The following is a 19,530-nucleotide window of genomic DNA, read 5'->3' on the forward strand; positions in this document are numbered from 1 at the left end:
GTTTTGAAACTATGTTTTGGTATTGAGGGTGTTATATTGAATGTGCTAAAACATAGCAGTGGGTGCTTGTAGGCTTTGTGCTTAGCCGGCCCGAGGGCTGCACTAAATACATATAATTGTATTATGTTATTGAAGTATTAAATGCTGAGCTTGTAATAAATTTAGGATTGCTAATTATTGTTACATGTTTTGGGGTTTTGGTGGTATGCGCAAACTACTAATCCAATATTAAAGGCATTTTAATAAAACGAAGGAGCGCTGATGTTGCTCTGATTCGTAAAACTTCAAATAAATGAGTCTGTGTGCTTTTCTTGATTAAATAAAGGTTTCATGGACACACCGCTCGTCCAGTGCTCGAACATAAACCACTAGGAGTTTTAAACACCTCTGTCCTCTCAACGTCTCCCCTGAGTTAAGAGTGTGTGCAGAGCGAATAATATAATAAAAGAGAACGTGAAAAGTGAAAACGTGACAGGGGTCTGTTTCATAAAAGCGATTTGCGAGGAATCGCTGTCACAAACCCATCGCAGGTTGCAATCTGTGTTTCATAAAACTTTCACAGGGCTGTGGTGTCGCAGATTTTCACTAGAAACCTGTGACTGCCAGACATGGCAGATCCTGTTTCAGGACATACCGTGGCGCTCATACAACTAACTCGCTGTGGAACTGTAAGCTTTATTGAACAGATTTCTCAGGTAAAACATTCTGATGACAATATGAACTTGTTTCTGTATTTTATAATGACCCCCCACGACCCCACTGCCACACACCATACACCACACACCGTACACCACACACCACACACCGTACACCACACACCGTACACCACACACACACACCACACTACACACTGTACAACACACACAGGACATCACACACACACTACACACTGTACACCACACACAGTACACCACACACACACCACACCACACACTACACCACACACCACACCACACATCACACACACCGTACACAACACACACCGTACACCACACACACCACACACCACACATCACACAAACACGTACACCACACACCGTACACCACACACCATACACCACACACACAAACACAGTACACCACACACACCGTACACCACACACTGTACACCAAACACACACCACACCACACACTGTACACCACACACCACACCACACACACCACACACCGTACACCACACACACACCACACCACACACTGTACACCACACCACACACTGTACACACCACACACCACACCACACACCGTACACCACACACACCACACCACACACTGTACACCACACCACAGCACACACCGTACACCACACACCGTACACCACACGCCGTACACCACACACCATACACCACACACCATACACCACACACCGTACACCGTACACCACACACCGTACACCACACACCACACACCGTACACCACACACCGTACACCACACACCATACACCACACACCGTACACCACACACTGTACACCACACCACACACCGTACACTACACACCGTACACCACACACCGTACACCACACACCACACACCATACACCACACACCGTACACCACACACCGTACACCACACCACACACCATACACCACACACCGTACACCACACACCACACACCGTACACCACACACCGTACACCACACCACACTACACACTGTACAACACACACAGGACATCACACACACACTACACACTGTACACCACACACAGTACACCACACACACACCACACCACACACTACACCACACACCACACCACACATCACACACACCGTACACAACACACACCGTACACCACACACACCACACACCACACATCACACAAACACCGTACACCACACACCGTACACCACACACCATACACCACACACACAAACACAGTACACCACACACACCGTACACCACACACTGTACACCAAACACACACCACACCACACACTGTACACCACACACCACACCACACACACCACACACCGTACACCACACACACCACACACCGTACACCACACACCGTACACCACACCACACACCGTACACCACACACCGTACACCACACACCGTACACCACACCACACACTGTACACCACACACCACACCACACACACCACACACCGTACACCACACACACCACACACCGTACACCACACAAACACCATACACCACACACCGTACACCAAACACACACCACAACACACACTGTACACCACACCACACCACACACAACACACACCGTACACCACACACACCACACACCGTACACCACACAAACACCGTACACCACACACCGTACACCACACACACACCGTACACCACACACTGTACACCACACCACACACACAAACACAGTACACCACACACACACCGTACACCACACACTGTACACCAAACACACACCACACCCTGTACACCACACACCACACCACACACACCACACACCGTACACCACACACACCACACACCGTACACCACACCACACACCGTACACCACACACCGTACACCACACACCGTACACCACACCACACACTGTACACCACACACCACACCACACACACCACACACCGTACACCACACACACCACACACCACACACCGTACACCACACCACACACCGTACACCACACAAACACCGTACACCACACACCGTACACCACACAAACACCGTACACCACACCGTACACCAAACACACACCACACCACACTGTACACCACACACCACACACAACACACACTGTACACCACACACACCACACACACACCACACAAACACCGTACACCACACACCGTACACCACACACACATTGTACACCACACACCACACCACACACCACACACACCGTACACTACACACACCACACACTGTACACCACACCACACCACACACCACACACACCGTACACCACACACACACCACACCACACACTGTACACCACACCACACACTGTACACACCACACACCACACCACACACCGTACACCACACACTGTACACCACACCACACCACACACCGTACACCACACACCGTACACCACACGCCGTACACCACACACCATACACCACACACCATACACCACACACCGTACACCGTACACCGTACACCGTACACCACACACCGTACACCACACACCGTACACCACACACCACACACCGTACACCACACACCGTACACCACACACCGTACACCACACACTGTACACCACACCACACACCGTACACTACACACCGTACACCACACACCGTACACCACACACCACACACCATACACCACACACCGTACACCACACACCGTACACCACACCACACACCATACACCACACACCGTACACCACACACCACACACCGTACACCACACACCGTACACCACACCACACACCGTACACTACACACCGTAAACCACACCACACACCGTACACCACACACCGTACACCACACCACACACCATACACCACACACCGTACACCACACCACACACCGTACACAACACACCGTACACCACACACTGTACACCACACCACACACCGTACACTACACACCGTACACCACACACCAAACCACACACCACACACCGTACACCACACCGTACACTACACACCACAAACCGTACACCACACACCACACCGTACACCACACACCGTACACTGTACACCACACCACACACCACACACCGTACACCACACACCGTACACCACACACACCGTACACCACACACCGTACACTACACACCACACACCACACCACACCACACACCGTACACTGTACACCACACCACACACCGTACACCACACACCGTACACCACACACACCGTACACCACACACCGTACACCTAACACTGTACACCACACCACACACTACACACCACACATCATACACCACACACCGTACACCACACCACACACCACACCACACACTTTTTTTGGTTTTTTTATGAAAGGTTTAAATAATTACAAAACAAAATTATGTATTTAATGATATGTGGGACCCAAAATTATGTGGGTGAAAAGTAACAGTAACTGAGGCAAGGTCAAGGTCGAAACAAACACGGTTTATATATTAAATACAATCATATACCAAAAGTCCTGGTTTATTCACTATGATAATAGCATCATTGGGAAGATTGCATTGCTAAACTGGCGGCAGTGTTGTGCAGCAATTATTACGTTATTATTATTAATAATAATCATAATAATAATAATAATAATAATAATAATAATAATAATAATAATAATAATAATAATAATAATAATAATAACACAATTAAATGTGTACAATAAATTAAATAACACACTAACGTGTTACAAATAAATAGAATGGACCAAACTCAAATGACAAAGATAGTGACAAGCGCCTCCTTCTCACAGATAAAATCTAAAAGAAACCCGCCAGATCCCCAAATAACGAAGCTTTGTTGCAGCAGTAACCTGCATGTTATTACCTGCCCCACACGTTTAAATAATGAGGCTAAACTCAGCTTGATTATCAGGCATGTCCCTAAAGACTAATACAAGTGTCAAGGGAGCGAGTGTGCTCAGCTGGCTATATACATTTCGTCCAAAAGACCATTTTCAGTACATTTTCAGAAAAGTAAACACAGATCAGTACACTCTCTCTTTAAATACGTTTGTTCAACACAGCTGAAGGGCTTTCCTTGTGTATGTATAGCACTTCACAGTACAGCCTTTCACAGCTCCACATCTCTTGTGAGGGATTTTGATTTTCCTCAATCCACTTTAAAGCTTTTTCGTCTCCCTTCTTTTAATTTCGTTTTGCTCGCTAGATCTATCCATTTCTTTCTTATTTCAGCTGTCCTTCGCTCCTCCCCAACAGTGTTTACTGCAGCTGTGATCATCTGCAACTTGTTTATTTCTTCGTCACTAAAACTTCCAGAAAACTTGCCAAATAGAGCGGATGTGTATCGATCAGCCATTTCGATAATTGTATCATTTTTTTGTTCTTAAAAAAAACCTGCTTTCCTTTGCAACCCTGCTATTATGTCACTGTGCCTTAAAATGGATTTCCGAGTGTGACGGTATTGCTCGTGTCACGTGGGTGGAGCTGTCAACACTGCCCAGTCCAGAGGGATTCATTCAGAATGGAGCTGTCAACACTGCACAGTCCAGAGGGATTCATTCAGAATGGAGCTGTTAACACTGCCCAGCCCAGAGGGATTCATTCAGAATGGAGCTGTCAACACTGCACAGTCCAGAGGGATTCATTCAGAATGGAGCCGTCAACACTGCACAGTCCAGAGGGATTCATTCAGAATGGAGCCGTCAACACTGCCCAGCCCAGAGGGATTCATTCAGAATGGAGCCGTCAACACTGCCCAGCCCAGAGGGATTCATTCAGAATGGAGCCGTCAACACTGCACAGTCCAGAGTGATTCATTCAGAATGGAGCCGTCAACACTGCACAGTCCAGAGGGATTCATTCAGAATGGAGCTGTCAACACTGCACAGTCCAGAGTGATTCATTCAGAATGGAGCCATCAACACTGCACAGTCCAGAGTGCTTCATTCAGAATGGAGCTGTCAACACTGCACAGTCCAGAGGGATTCATTCAGAATGGAGCCGTCAACACTGCACAGTCCAGAGTGATTCATTCAGAATGGAGCCGTCAACACTGCACAGTCCAGAGGGATTCATTCAGAATGGAGCTGTCAACACTGCACAGTCCAGAGGGATTCATTCAGAATGGAGCCGTCAACACTGCACAGTCCAGAGGGATTCATTCAGAATGGAGCCGTCAACACTGCCCAGCCCAGAGGGATTCATTCAGAATGGAGCCGTCAACACTGCACAGTCCAGAGTGATTCATTCAGAATGGAGCCGTCAACACTGCACAGTCCAGAGGGATTCATTCAGAATGGAGCTGTCAACACTGCACAGTCCAGAGGGATTCATTCAGAATAGAGTCGTCAGCACTGCACAGTCCAGAGTGATTCATTCAGAATGGAGCTGTCAGGGCTCCCGAGTGGCGCATCCAGTAAAAGCACTCGCTAGAGTGCAGGATGGGCTCTATAGCCTGGATGTCGCCGGTTCGAGTCGAGGCTATTCCACAGCCGACCGTGGACGAGAGCTCCAGCGGGCGGCGCTCAATTGGCCGAGCGTCGTCCGGGGGGAGGGAGGATTAGGTTGGCCAGGGTGTCCTCGGCTCACCGCGCACCAGCGACCCCTGTAGTCTGGCCAGGAGCCTGCGGGCTTGCCTGAAAGCTGCCCAGAGCTGCGTTGTCCTCCGACACTGTAGCTCTGTCCTATAGTCCCTGTGTAGCAGTGATAGAAGGGGCTGTGTGTGTCTGTACTCAGTCCTATAGTCCCTGTGTAGCAGTGATAGAAGGGGCTGTGTGTGTCTCTACTCAGTCCTACAGTCCCTGTGTAACAGTGATAGAAGGGGCTGTGTGTGTCTGTACTCAGTCCTACAGTCCCTGTGTAACAGTGATAGAAGGGGCTGTGTGTGTCTGTACTCAGTCCTATAGTCCCTGTGTAACAGTGATAGAAGGGGCTGTGTGTGTTTGTACTCAGTCCTATAGTCCCTGTGTAACAGTGATAGAAGGGGCTGTGTGTCTGTACTCAGTCCTATAGACCCTGTGTAACAGTGATAGAAGGGGCTGTGTGTGTCTGTACTCAGTCTTATAGTCCCTGTGTAACAGTGATAGAAGGGGCTGTGTGTGTCTGTACTCAGTCCTATAGTCCCTGTGTAACAGTGATAGAAGGGGCTGTGTGTGTCTGTACTCAGTCCTATAGTCCCTGTGTAACAGTGATAGAAGGGGCTGTGTGTGTCTGTACTCAGTCCTATAGTCCCTGTGTAACAGTGATAGAAGGGGCTGTGTGTGTCTCTACTCAGTCCTATAGTCCCTGTGTAACAGTGATAGAAGGGCCTGTGTGTGTCTGTACTCAGTCCTATAGTTCCTGTGTTACAGTGATAGAAGGGGCTGTGTGTGTCTGTACTCAGTCCTATAGTCCCTGTGTAACAGTGATAGAAGGGGCTGTGTGTGTCTGTACTCAGTCCTATAGTCCCTGTGTAACAGTGATAGAAGGGGCTGTGTGTGTCTGTACTCAGTCCTATAGTCCCTGTGTAACAGTGATAGAAGGGGCTGTGTGTGTCTGTACTCAGTCCTATAGTCCCTGTGTAACAGTGATAGAAGGGGCTGTGTGTGTCTGTACTCAGTCCTATAGTCCCTGTGTAACAGTGATAGAAGGGGCTGTGTGTGTCTGTACTCAGTCCTATAGTCCCTGTGTAACAGTGATAGAAGGGGCTGTGTGTGTCTGTACTCAGTCCTATAGTCCCTGTGTAACAGTGATAGAAGGGGCTGTGTGTGTCTGTACTCAGTCCTATAGTCCCTGTGTAACAGTGATAGAAGGGGCTGTGTGTGTCTGTACTCAGTCCTATAGTCCCTGTGTAACAGTGATAGAAGGGGCTGTGTGTGTCTGTACTCAGTCCTATAGTCCCTGTGTAACAGTGATAGAAGGGGCTGTGTGTGTCTGTACTCAGTCCTATAGTCCCTGTGTAACAGTGATAGAAGGGGCTGTGTGTGTCTGTACTCAGTGCTATAGTCCCTGTGTAACAGTGATAGAAGGGGCTGTGTGTGTCTGTACTCAGTCCTATAGACCCTGTGTAACAGTGATAGAAGGGGCTGTGTGTGTCTGTACTCAGTCCTATAGTCCCTGTGTAACAGTGATAGAAGGGGCTGTGTGTGTCTGTACTCAGTCCTATAGTCCCTGTGTAACAGTGATAGAAGGGGTTGTGTGTTTGTACTCACCTCCAGTATGGTTAAACCGCTGGACTGTATTTCTCAAACTCCATTTTAAGATTTCTTGACAATAGAGAATATACCAAGTACGTCTTTCCCACACCTCACGATCCACAGTCTCATTCATCGAGTCGAGCAGGAGGACAGGTTTTTCCATGGTGCTGTCATAGTACGAGATTTGCACATCATCCACCACATCCACAGTTACATACTCTGGTGTCTCAGTCCCTTCTGAGGTCGCCACTCCAAAAAACTGCAGTGAATGAGTTCCTGGAAGTGAAATGATGATTAGTGACACATTTCAATAATCCCAGAGTAAAACACACAGTGCCAGTGATCTGCTGACATGTACCAGTCTCTCCAGGATTCCACGATTCTGTGATGTCACAAAGCAATGCAGAATTCACACAAGGGTACAGAATGCAGTGATAACTACAGAAAACCATTCATCACTGCAGGAATGTGCAGATATCTGTAATGTTTCTCTCAGAAATACAGGCATGCTAATTTGCTTTACTTAATTTTGGTTTCGACTGTTGAAAGAAAGGAAGGTTTTTCATAATATGTTTCTATTGTACAGTGGCTCTCAAAAGTATTCACCCACTTTTCCACATTTTATTGTGTTACAACATGGAATCAAAATTGATTTAATTAGGAGTTTTTGCCACTGATACACAAAAAAGTCCATAATGTCAAAGTGAAAAATAAAATCTACAGATTGTTCTAAATTAATTGTAAATACAAAACAGAAAATAATTGATTGCATAAGTATTCACCCCCTTGAGTCAATATTTGGTAGAGGCACCTTTGGCAGCAATTACAGCCATGAGTCTATTTGGATAAGTCTCTACCAGCTTTGCACATCTGGACACTGCAATTTTTGCCCATTCTTCTTTGCAAAATTGCTCAAGCTCCGTCAAGTTGGACGGGGATCTTTGGTGAACAGCAATTTTCAACTCTTTCCACATAGAGTTGACTGGGCCACTCCAGGACATTGACCTTTTTGTTTTTAAGCCACTCCAGTGTGCCTTTGGCTGTATGTTTGGGGTCATTGTCCTGCTGGAAGATGAATCTTCTCCTAAGTCCCAGGTCTCTTGCAGACTTCAGCAGGTTTTCCTCCAGGATTTCTCTGTACTTTGCTGCATCCATTTTGCCCTCTATCTTCACGAGCTTTCCAGGCCCTGACGCAGAGAAACACCCCCATAGCATGATGCTGCCACCACCATGCTTCACGGTTGCGCCAAAACATAGCGCTTAGCATTGAGCGCCAGCAGTTCTACGGATCCTCTGAAGCTGCAGATGCTCGGGGTGTTCAGTCACGCACGCTCACAGAGTAAAATCTTGCTGACGGTGTCGTAGGTGCACTATCGAAACATTTTGATGGTATATTTACAAAAGAAGACACAAACCACTAATACAACACTTTCCTTTGAATCAATAATGCTTCGTTGACGTATGTTTGAACTGGAAAGGAAGGGGGTGAAAATAAAAAAAAACAAAGGGAGACCACATCAAAACAAGGGCAACAACTCAGGGAAGACAGTGTGACAGAGATGGAATGATTCTTGGTGTTAGATCTCCCTCTCGACCTGTGAGGGCACTGTGTAACAGGAACAGAGTACCCTTAACTAAATGGCACGACAATTTATTCTGTAGGGTAGGTGGAAGTCGGTCATTTAGGAAAGGGGTGGAGCTATGGTATCCAAACTCAATGACCCAGATGGTAAACAGTGTGGCATCCGAGGACTGGAGGAGCGGATGCGCTCGTGAACCTAGGGGTCATGAACGAGGATATAAATAAGAGTCATAGCTGACGTGATCTGTTCCTTTTGTGAATGGTTAGGAAAGAACCTAAAAGGAGTCCCTGCATGTAATAACCGTGAGTGTTCTGTTAGTCTGTCTTGTAAACGTTGTTTGTTTGTTTCGTTTGTCTAAAAGATTACTAACACGATCCGGAGCTCCAGAGGGGTAGCGCTATACATAAGAAATAGTCTAGAAGCCCAGGTGTTAAATCAGGACAAAGAAAGCAATGCAGAATCAATATGGGTCAGAATAATGGACACAAATTCAAAGGGCATAATAATAGGAGCATGCTATAGACCGCCAAACTCAGACGCCAAGCAAAATAATCTGTTATACAACTTCACCCATATAAAATGGGAAAACCTGGTGGGGAGCACGACGGACGAAATTGAAATGGTGGAAATGACAAATGACTCCTTCCTAACACAATTTGTCAAGGCACCAACTAGAGGGGAGGCATGCCGTGATTTAGTCTTTTCAAATAACGAAGACAGAAAAACTAAAACAGAGGTCAGAGAGCCATTGACAAACTCAGACCACAACATGGTCTCATTTGAAGTATTTTTTAAAACCCCAAAAGTAATGACTAAAGTTAACAATTTTAGAAAAGCAAACTAATTGCAAAGCATATGACATGGTTTATTTAGATTTTCAGAAAGCTTTTGACCAAGTCCCGCATAAAGGATTAATCCTCAAACTGAACCCAGTAGGGATTAAAGGAAATGCATGCACATGGATTAGAGAGTGGTTAACATGTAGAAAACAGAAAGTACTGATTAGAGGAGAGACCTCAAAATAGAGCGAGGTAACCAGTGGTGTACCACAGGGATCAGTATTAGGTCCACTGCTATTCCTAATCTACATTAATGATTTAGATTCTGGTATAGTAAGCAAACCTGTTAAATTTGCAGACGACACAAAAATAGGAGGAGTGGCAAACACTGTTGCAGCAGCAAAGGTCATTCAAAATGACCTAAACAGCATTCAGAACTGGGCAGACACATGGCAAATGACATTTAATAGAGAAAAGTGTAAGGTACTGCACGCAGGCAATACAAATTATAAATTTCATATGGGAGATACTGAAATTGAAGAAGGAATCTATGAAAAAGACCTAGGAGTTTATGTTGACTCAGAAATGTCTTCATCTAGACAATGTGGGGAAGCTATAAAAAAGGGCAACAAGATGCTCGGATATATTGTGAGAAGTGTTGAATTTAAATCAAGAGAAGTAATGTTAAAACTTTACAATGCACTAGTAAGACCTCATCTTGAATATTGTGTTCAGTTCTGGTCACCTCGTTACAAAAAGGATATTGCTGCTCTAGAAAGAGTGCAAAGAAGAGCAACCAGAATTATCCCGGGTTTAAAAGGCATGTCGTATGCAGACAGGCTAAAAGAATTGAATCTATTCAGTCTTGAACAAAGAAGACTACGTGGTGATCTGATTCAAGCATTCAAAATCCTAAAAGGTATACACAATGTTGACCCAGGGGACTTTTTTGACCTGAAAAAAAAGAAACAAGGACCAGGGGTCAGCTGTACCGAGACTCGATTGCTAATCAATCATTCAATTAGAATCTCGGTACAACTGCACATGGATTAATTACGTGTCCTTCCCTGTGCTCACATAGTATTACATTTAATCAGCACGTGAAGTGATCTGCAACCCTTGTGGCTAAATACAAATATACATTTTATCACACGTGCTACACATACCCATTTATATCCCGTGTACCAATGACTATACACCAACATTTAACATACTACATGCAACATATAAACAAACAATACGCACAAGGCGGGGTCACACTGCCAACATCATCAAAAAGATGCAAAAAATTGGTTTCTAGTCGTTTTTTCTCCGGAAAAAGCCGAGAAAACCATTCAATGGCCGAGTGGGAGCGACAAGAGCCGAGACAAGTCTAAAAAAAAAAAAAGGCGTATCTCATGAATAGTCATACATGGCCCTGGTATCAGATAACGGGGCGGTCATAAGTAAACAAGCTGGCTGATGAACACGGACATTTGCAGAGCTTTTTTGAGATGTTACAGTAATAAAATAATGACTTGGATCGCATTATTGAGGAGTTTGGTGATAAAACAAGTGATCAGGAGATGATTGATCGGTATGTACGACTATTATTATTATTATTATTATTATTATTATTATTATTATTATTATTATTATTATTATTATTATTATTATTATTATTATTATTTATTTCTTAGCATATGTGAAAGCTATAGGGTGGGGCGGGGCTGGAGATGCCTAGTGAGTGCTTTGTTGATATGCAGGGCCTTTTAAACCCGTTTGACTGTGGAAAAAAAATACTTTTAAACAGCGCGTCTAAAATTAACTGCGCGTGTGAAAATAAATTGGACCTGACGTGCCTGACACACACTTAATAAATTGACTGCAAAAGGGTTAAGGATAAAACAAAATACATTTCGACATGGAATTGCATTAGCACCATTACTTAGCACAAGGCGGTTTTAATAAATACTTTCTGTTTTACATATAGGCCTACTATGTGGTAGTTTGGGTTATTCAGTCTATTTGAAACAGTAGGTAGGTGTTTATTTTTAAAATTATTTTATATATAATTTAGTCAAATAAACCGCTACCGAATAAGACCATTTTGCGACTATCAAATCCTCACTGCTGCCTTGTTGCAACTTTGTTATGTGGAATGTAATAAACGGTGAATTTTTTTCCCCTTCGCCTTACAACGCCATCTCCACGTTTGTTTTATTTTAAGTGTTAAAGTTAAATTTCAGTTTTCATTTTCTTGTTCAGCTACAAAAAGTCACAAGTAAACCTCATGTTATTACTGTATGAAAACGTGTCGATGATCACTGTAAAGAAACAGCAATGGCAAGGAATGAAAAAAAAAATACAATAAAATGTGGTGGGGTCATTCCATGCCAGAAGTGCTCCTGGTATTTCTTTCTGAGTAGAACGAGGTGCTACACAATACAGAACTGAATACTACCAACCTCTCTTCATTCAAACTAATACAGAACTGAATAATACCAACCTCTCTTCATTCAAACTAATACAGAACTGAATACTACCAACCTCTCTTCATTCAAACTAATACAGAACTGAATACTACCAACCTCTCTTCATTCAAACTAATACAGAACTCAATACTACCAACCTCTCTTCATTCAAACTAATACAGAACTGAATACTACCAACCTCTCTGCATTCACACTAATACAGAACTGAATACTACCAACCTCTCTACATTCAAACTAATACAGAACTGAATACTACCAACCTCTCTTCATTCAAACTAATACAGAACTGAATACTACCAACCTCTCAGCATTCAAACTAATACAGAACTGAATACTACCAACCTCTCTGCATTCAAACTAATACAGAACTGAATACTACCAACCTCTCTTCATTCAAACTAATACAGAACTGAATACTACCAACCTCTCCATTCAAACTAATACAGAACTGAATACTACCAACCTCTCTTCATTCAAACTAATACAGAACTGAATACTATCAACCTCTCTGCATTCAAACTAATACAGAACTGAATACTACCAACCTCTCTTCATTCAAACTAATACAGAACTGAATACTACCAACCTCTCCATTCAAACTAATACAGAACTGAATACTACCAACCTCTCCATTCAAACTAATACAGAACTGAATACTGAATTATACTGAATAATGCTGTATTATTGAATTGTTGTTTGTCACACTTGTACTTTGCTTGAACAAAAGTTATTGTATTTCTTGCTCTTATTGTATTACTTGTATTGTAACACTTGAAATGTATTTGATTACGATTGTAAGTCGCCCTGGATAAGGGCGTCTGCTAAGAAATAAATAATAATAATAATAATAATACCAACCTCTCTCCATTCAAACTAATACAGAACTGAATACTACCAACCTCTCTTCATTCAAACTAATACAGAACTGAATACTACCAACCTCTCTTCATTCAAACTAATACAGAACTGAATACTACCAACCTCTCTGCATTCAAACTAATACAGAACTGAATACTACCAACCTCTCTTCATTCAAACTAATACAGAACTGAATACTACCAACCTCTCTTCATTTAAACTAATACAGAACTGAATACTACCAACCTCTCTTCATTCAAACTAATACAGAACTGAATACTACCAACCTCTCTTCATTCAAACTAATACAGAACTGAATACTACCAACCTCTCTGCATTCAAACTAATACAGAACTGAATACTACCAACCTCTCTTCATTCAAACTAATACAGAACTGAATACTACCAACCTCTCTTCATTTAAACTAATACAGAACTGAATACTACCAACCTCTCTTCATTCAAACTAATACAGAACTGAATACTACCAACCTCTCTTCATTCAAACTAATACAGAACTGAATACTACCAACCTCTCTCCATTCAAACTAATACAGAACTGAATACTATCAACCTCTCAGCATTCAAACTAATACAGAACTGAATACTACCAACCTCTCTTCATTCAAACTAATACAGAACTGAATACTACCAACCTCTCTTAATTCAAACTAATACAGAACTGAATACTACCAACCTCTCTTCATTCAAACTAATACAGAACTGAATACTACCAACCTCTCTTCATTCAAACTAATACAGAACTGAATACTACCAACCTCTCCATTCAAACTAATACAGAACTGAATACTGAATTATACTGAATAATGCTGTATTATTGAATTGTTGTTTGTCACACTTGTACTTTGCTTGAACAAAAGTTATTGTATTTCTTGCTCTTATTGTATTACTTGTATTGTAACACTTGAAATGTATTTGCTTACGATTGTAAGTCGCCCTGGATAAGGGCGTCTGCTAAGAAATAAATAATAATAATAATAATAATACCAACCTCTCTCCATTCAAACTAATACAGAACTGAATACTACCAACCTCTCTTCATTCAAACTAATACAGAACTGAATACTACCAACCTCTCTTCATTCAAACTAATACAGAACTGAATACTACCAACCTCTCTGCATTCAAACTAATACAGAACTGAATACTACCAACCTCTCTTCATTCAAACTAATACAGAACTGAATACTACCAACCTCTCTTCATTTAAACTAATACAGAACTGAATACTACCAACCTCTCTTCATTCAAACTAATACAGAACTGAATACTACCAACCTCTCTTCATTCAAACTAATACAGAACTGAATACTACCAACCTCTCTGCATTCAAACTAATACAGAACTGAATACTACCAACCTCTCTTCATTCAAACTAATACAGAACTGAATACTACCAACCTCTCTTCATTTAAACTAATACAGAACTGAATACTACCAACCTCTCTTCATTCAAACTAATACAGAACTGAATACTACCAACCTCTCTCCATTCAAACTAATACAGAACTGAATACTATCAACCTCTCAGCATTCAAACTAATACAGAACTGAATACTACCAACCTCTCTTCATTCAAACTAATACAGAACTGAATACTACCAACCTCTCTGCATTCAAACTAATACAGAACTGAATACTACCAACCTCTCTTCATTCAAACTAACACAGAACTGAATACTACCAACCTCTCTTCATTCAAACTAATACAGAACTGAATACTATCAACCTCTCTTCATTCAAACTAATACAGAACAGGATTCTATGGGGCATTCAAAACACTAGAGATAAAATCGTCACATTCAAACCAGGCCTGCCAGACAATGTCTTAAATGTAAACACACTGCAGATTCTTCACTTGTTCAGGTCCTGTTCTCTGGATGAACAATTTCCAACGTTTCCCTGCAATTCTAGGATCCCGATTTCCAGGGTCACACAAGTCAGTTCTGATTGCTTCCTACCTGTGCTATTAATCTTAAGAATACTACAACATGTTTTATTTCAATGTATGTGTTATTGTTAAAAACTGGAAAAACCCAAGTCTGCCAAAAATGGAGAGAACTCAGCTTGTATATATTAAGTCATGAGCTCATCTCAATGCTCTTACCAATACCCAAATACTTATCAAATCACCAAGAAACATGGAAACAACTATCCTGAGAACTATAACAAGACACAGAACACCTATAAAAGCACACAGCAGCATTACACTTGCACTCAAGATTTAGGGATCTATATATATGGGGGGGGGGGGGGGGGGGGAAGGGGGGGGGCGGAGGGTTGTCGGACTCCGCTATACAACTATAAAAAAAACAAATGAACAAAAAACCAAAACATTATATATATATATATATATATATATATATATATATATATATATATATATATATATATATATATATATATAGTAAGATAGCGGGTTGTGAGAGACAGCAGGGAGGGGGTTAAAACCTCCCTGCCAAAGAAACATGTGAGAATGCACTTTTTGGTTTATTGTTTAAATTTAATTGTTTAATTGTTTTATTAATGATCATCCGCACCTGGGCGTTATTGGGGAATTAGACCCAGGTGTGGGGTTTAAAAGGAGAGCAGGCAGTCTGCTCGAGGCTGCTGAGGAGAAGGAGGCAGAAAGGGGTGCTCTGCTTCCTGGCAGTCGTGAGGTAAAGTGCTGTTTCAAACCAGTGTGTTTTGTGAGGACGGGGAAACAGCGTAGCTGTCCCGTGTTAGTCAGGGAGTTCCTGGGTGTTAGTTAGTGCTCGTACAGAGCTAGGTGTTTGTTTTGTATTTTGTTTATTTTTTTTGTTTATTAAACATAGCGCACCAGCGCTTAAAAATCAATTTCTGTCGTGTTGGGTCTATTTTTAAAGGGGCAATGAACCCGAGAGTGGTGCAATCCTTTACATTTGGTGGCAGCGTGTGTGGGCGCCCCTACGACCCAAAAGATAATGGATTTAAAAGAGTTGATTGAAATGGTCAATCGGAACACCGCTGCTCAGAAAGAGCAGATAAAGAAGTGGAGACAGGACTGGGGGCTACCTGATCCGGAGCCCACAGAGCTAGACCTGCTGCTCCAGAAGTGGGAGCAGGTATGGGTAACTCTGCAATCTCCCAAGCCCAGAGGGGAAGAGCCGCTGCTGCCGGAGCCCAGAAGGGAAGAGCTGCCGCTGCCGGAGCCCAGAGGGTAGGAGCTGCCGCTGCCGGAGCCCAGAGGGTAGGAGCTGCCGCTGCCGGAGCCCAGAGGGTAGGAGCTGCCGCTGCCGGAGCCCAGAGGGTAGGAGCTGCCGCTGCCGGAGCCCAGAGGGGAGGAGCTGCCGCTGCCGGAGCCCAGAGGGTAGGAGCTGCCGCTGCCGGAGCCCAGAGGGTAGGAGCTGCCGCTGCCGGAGCCCAGAGGGTAGGAGCTGCCGCTGCCGGAGCCCAGAGGGTAGGAGCTGCCGCTGCCAGAGCCCAGAGGGGAGGAGCTGCCGCTGCCAGAGCCCAGAGGGGAGGAGCTGCCGTTGCCGGAGCCCAGAGGGGAGGAGCTGCCGCTGCCAGAGCCTAGAGGGGAAGAGCCGCCGTTGCCGGAGCCCAGAGGGGAGGAGCCGCCGCTTCCGGAGCCCAGGGAGGAGGTGAAAAGCATACCTCCACCACAGCCCCGACCACCACCCCTACGGTCCAGTCCGGCGTCGCTGCGTCCGGTCCCTCACCCCTTGCTCCTGGACACCCTGTCGGTTAGCCTGGACCTCCCGTCACTAGACCTGGAGCCCAGGAGTCGGCAGAATCGGGCACAGTTCTGCACCTGGTCCCCTGCTCCGCTCCTCCCGGACACTAAGACGTTGCTGCGCTGCTCCCAGACGTCGCTTACGCTCCCCCTGGTCACTGCTTCGCTCCCCCTTGCTGACCGGACGTCGCTGCACTGGGTCCCAGCTGCAGACCTCTGCCCGCTGCTGCAGCCTCCAGTGCCCCGGTTGTCGTTCTGGTCGCCCCTGTCAAACCGTTGGGGTCCTTCGTCGCCGGTGCGCGGTCCCTACTTGGCTGAGCCAGGACGTGGACCGATCCACCCTCGAGTTCGCCCGTGGAAGAGGGCGAAAATTGACATTTTGTGGACTCGAGGGTGGGTGGTTGTGTTTTAGGGGAGGAGGTGGCCGTTTCGTGGCCTGTGTCTTGTAAAGACAAGGGGGGGGGATGTGTAAGATAGCGGGTTGTGAGAGACAGCAGGGAGGGGGTTAAAACCTCCCTGAAAAAGAAACATGTGAGAATGCACTTTTTGGTTTATTGTTTAAATTTAATTGTTTAATTGTTTTATTAATGATCATCCGCACCTGGGCGTTATTGGGGAATTAGACCCAGGTGTGGGGTTTAAAAGGAGAGCAGGCAGTCTGCTCGAGGCTGCTGAGGAGAAGGAGGCAGAAAGGGGTGCTCTGCTTCCTGGCAGTCGTGAGGTAAAGTGCTGTTTCAAACCAGTGTGTTTTGTGAGGACGGGGAAACAGCGTAGCTGTCCCGTGTTAGTCAGGGAGTTCCTGGGTGTTAGTTAGTGCTCGTACAGAGCTAGGTGTTTGTTTTGTATTTTGTTTATTTTTTGGTTTATTAAACATAGCGCACCAGCGCTTAAAAATCCATTTCTGTCGTGTTTGGTCTATTTTTAAAGGGGCAACGAACCCGAGAGTGGTGCAATCCTTTACAAATATATATATATATATATATATATATATATATATATATATATATATATATATATATATATATATATATATATATATATATACACATATAAATAACAATATAATAATTCAGACCAGAAACACAGCCTTTCTGCTGGAGGACACGGCTGGCTATAAGGAGACTGAGGGGGCCACCCACGTGTGCAGCGCTAGTGCAAAATGGCTGCAGGAAAGTGAAAGCGAGTTGTGTTTACAATTGGAAGTTGTTTTTTTTTGTAAACATATGCATTTTGTACACTGGTAGTGTCATGTGAGCTGTTCAGTGTGTTGACTTGATCTGTTCGCCTGCGGGGGGCGTATCAACTTCATCCTCCGTCTCGATCTCCTGCCTGTCACTCAGCAGCAAATGCACTCACAGAGAGAGGTTTTACAGATGAGTCACTACTCCCTGAGGACTTACAGATGAGTCACTACTCCAGAGAGAGGATTGTATCGACACACACTGCAGCCTACTGGAGCCTATGCAATTTATAACATTGATTTCCACACTTCATAAAGAGTACCTGGGTTTTTATGATTCTAATATGAAGTAGTGTTTATTAACTGTAATATTATACAAACAGATAAAGAGAAAACAGCTTTCTTTGCAAGGCATGTAACATTGGGAACAAATAAATCCATCCTAATTGTATGCTTTTTGTAACCTGTAAAGCCTATACAACTGAAATAACAACTTGACCCCCCCAAAAAAAACCCACTCTGGATAAATAAGAAGAATTACAGTGACCCTGGCGAGCTGCCTTTCTTTACTTTATCTAGATACAGGCGGTTCAGTCACAATCTCAGAAAGGGACCCGGAATGTTTTTACTGGTTTTTATGTTCAAAACTTGCTTTTTAACTTGTTTACCTATTTTGTTTATAGAAATTAATGCAAATTAACCCTTTAAGGGCTGAGTCTGTTTCAGTGGGATACTTTTTTCATAAAAAAATAAAATCACTACAAATCGATTTTGTACAGTAGCATCTTGAAATGGGTGTCCTTTTTTCATAACACTCTGGAGGACATTATAAAGTACTACAGAAACCATAAAAACGTATCTCCTTTGTTTTTGACAATATATTTAGTGGTGGGGGGGGGGGGGGGGGTAAAAAAATGAAAGCACTATTGTATTATTATTATGTATTCTGCTTAGTGTTTTCAGAGACCTGAGGGACCTTACAATGCTTCCTGAAGGTTTTGTTGTAGAATAATATTTTTAGTGAGTAAATGTTCCTCTTCAGTATTTGCAGTACGTGTCTTATTGCTGACAGGGTAATTGGTTGCTTCTTGGTTGTGCAGTAATTGGTGTAAATGGGTGCAATACAAGTATAAGCAATGCTAGGCGTGTGGGTTTCTATCATTGTTAACTTCAGCATGAAGGAATGCAGCATCCACTGTTT

At 43.8% G+C, this 19,530-nt stretch overlaps 1 protein-coding gene across 2 annotated transcripts in view; it reads right to left on the bottom strand.

The window, feature by feature from the left end:
* The window catches only part of LOC117397349 (major histocompatibility complex class I-related gene protein-like), a 47,626-nt gene that overhangs the window by 26,979 nt on the left and 1,117 nt on the right, over positions 1–19,530 (bottom strand). For both annotated transcript variants that reach the window (XM_059009624.1, XM_059009623.1), the window contains exon 2: positions 7,753–8,013. In XM_059009624.1, the coding sequence (XP_058865607.1) occupies positions 7,753–8,013 (261 nt within the window). The remainder of the gene's footprint in view (positions 1–7,752; positions 8,014–19,530) is intronic.

The sequence above is a fragment of the Acipenser ruthenus genome, chromosome 39 (assembly GCF_902713425.1).
Source record: "Acipenser ruthenus chromosome 39, fAciRut3.2 maternal haplotype, whole genome shotgun sequence".
Lineage (NCBI taxonomy): Eukaryota > Metazoa > Chordata > Actinopteri > Acipenseriformes > Acipenseridae > Acipenser > Acipenser ruthenus.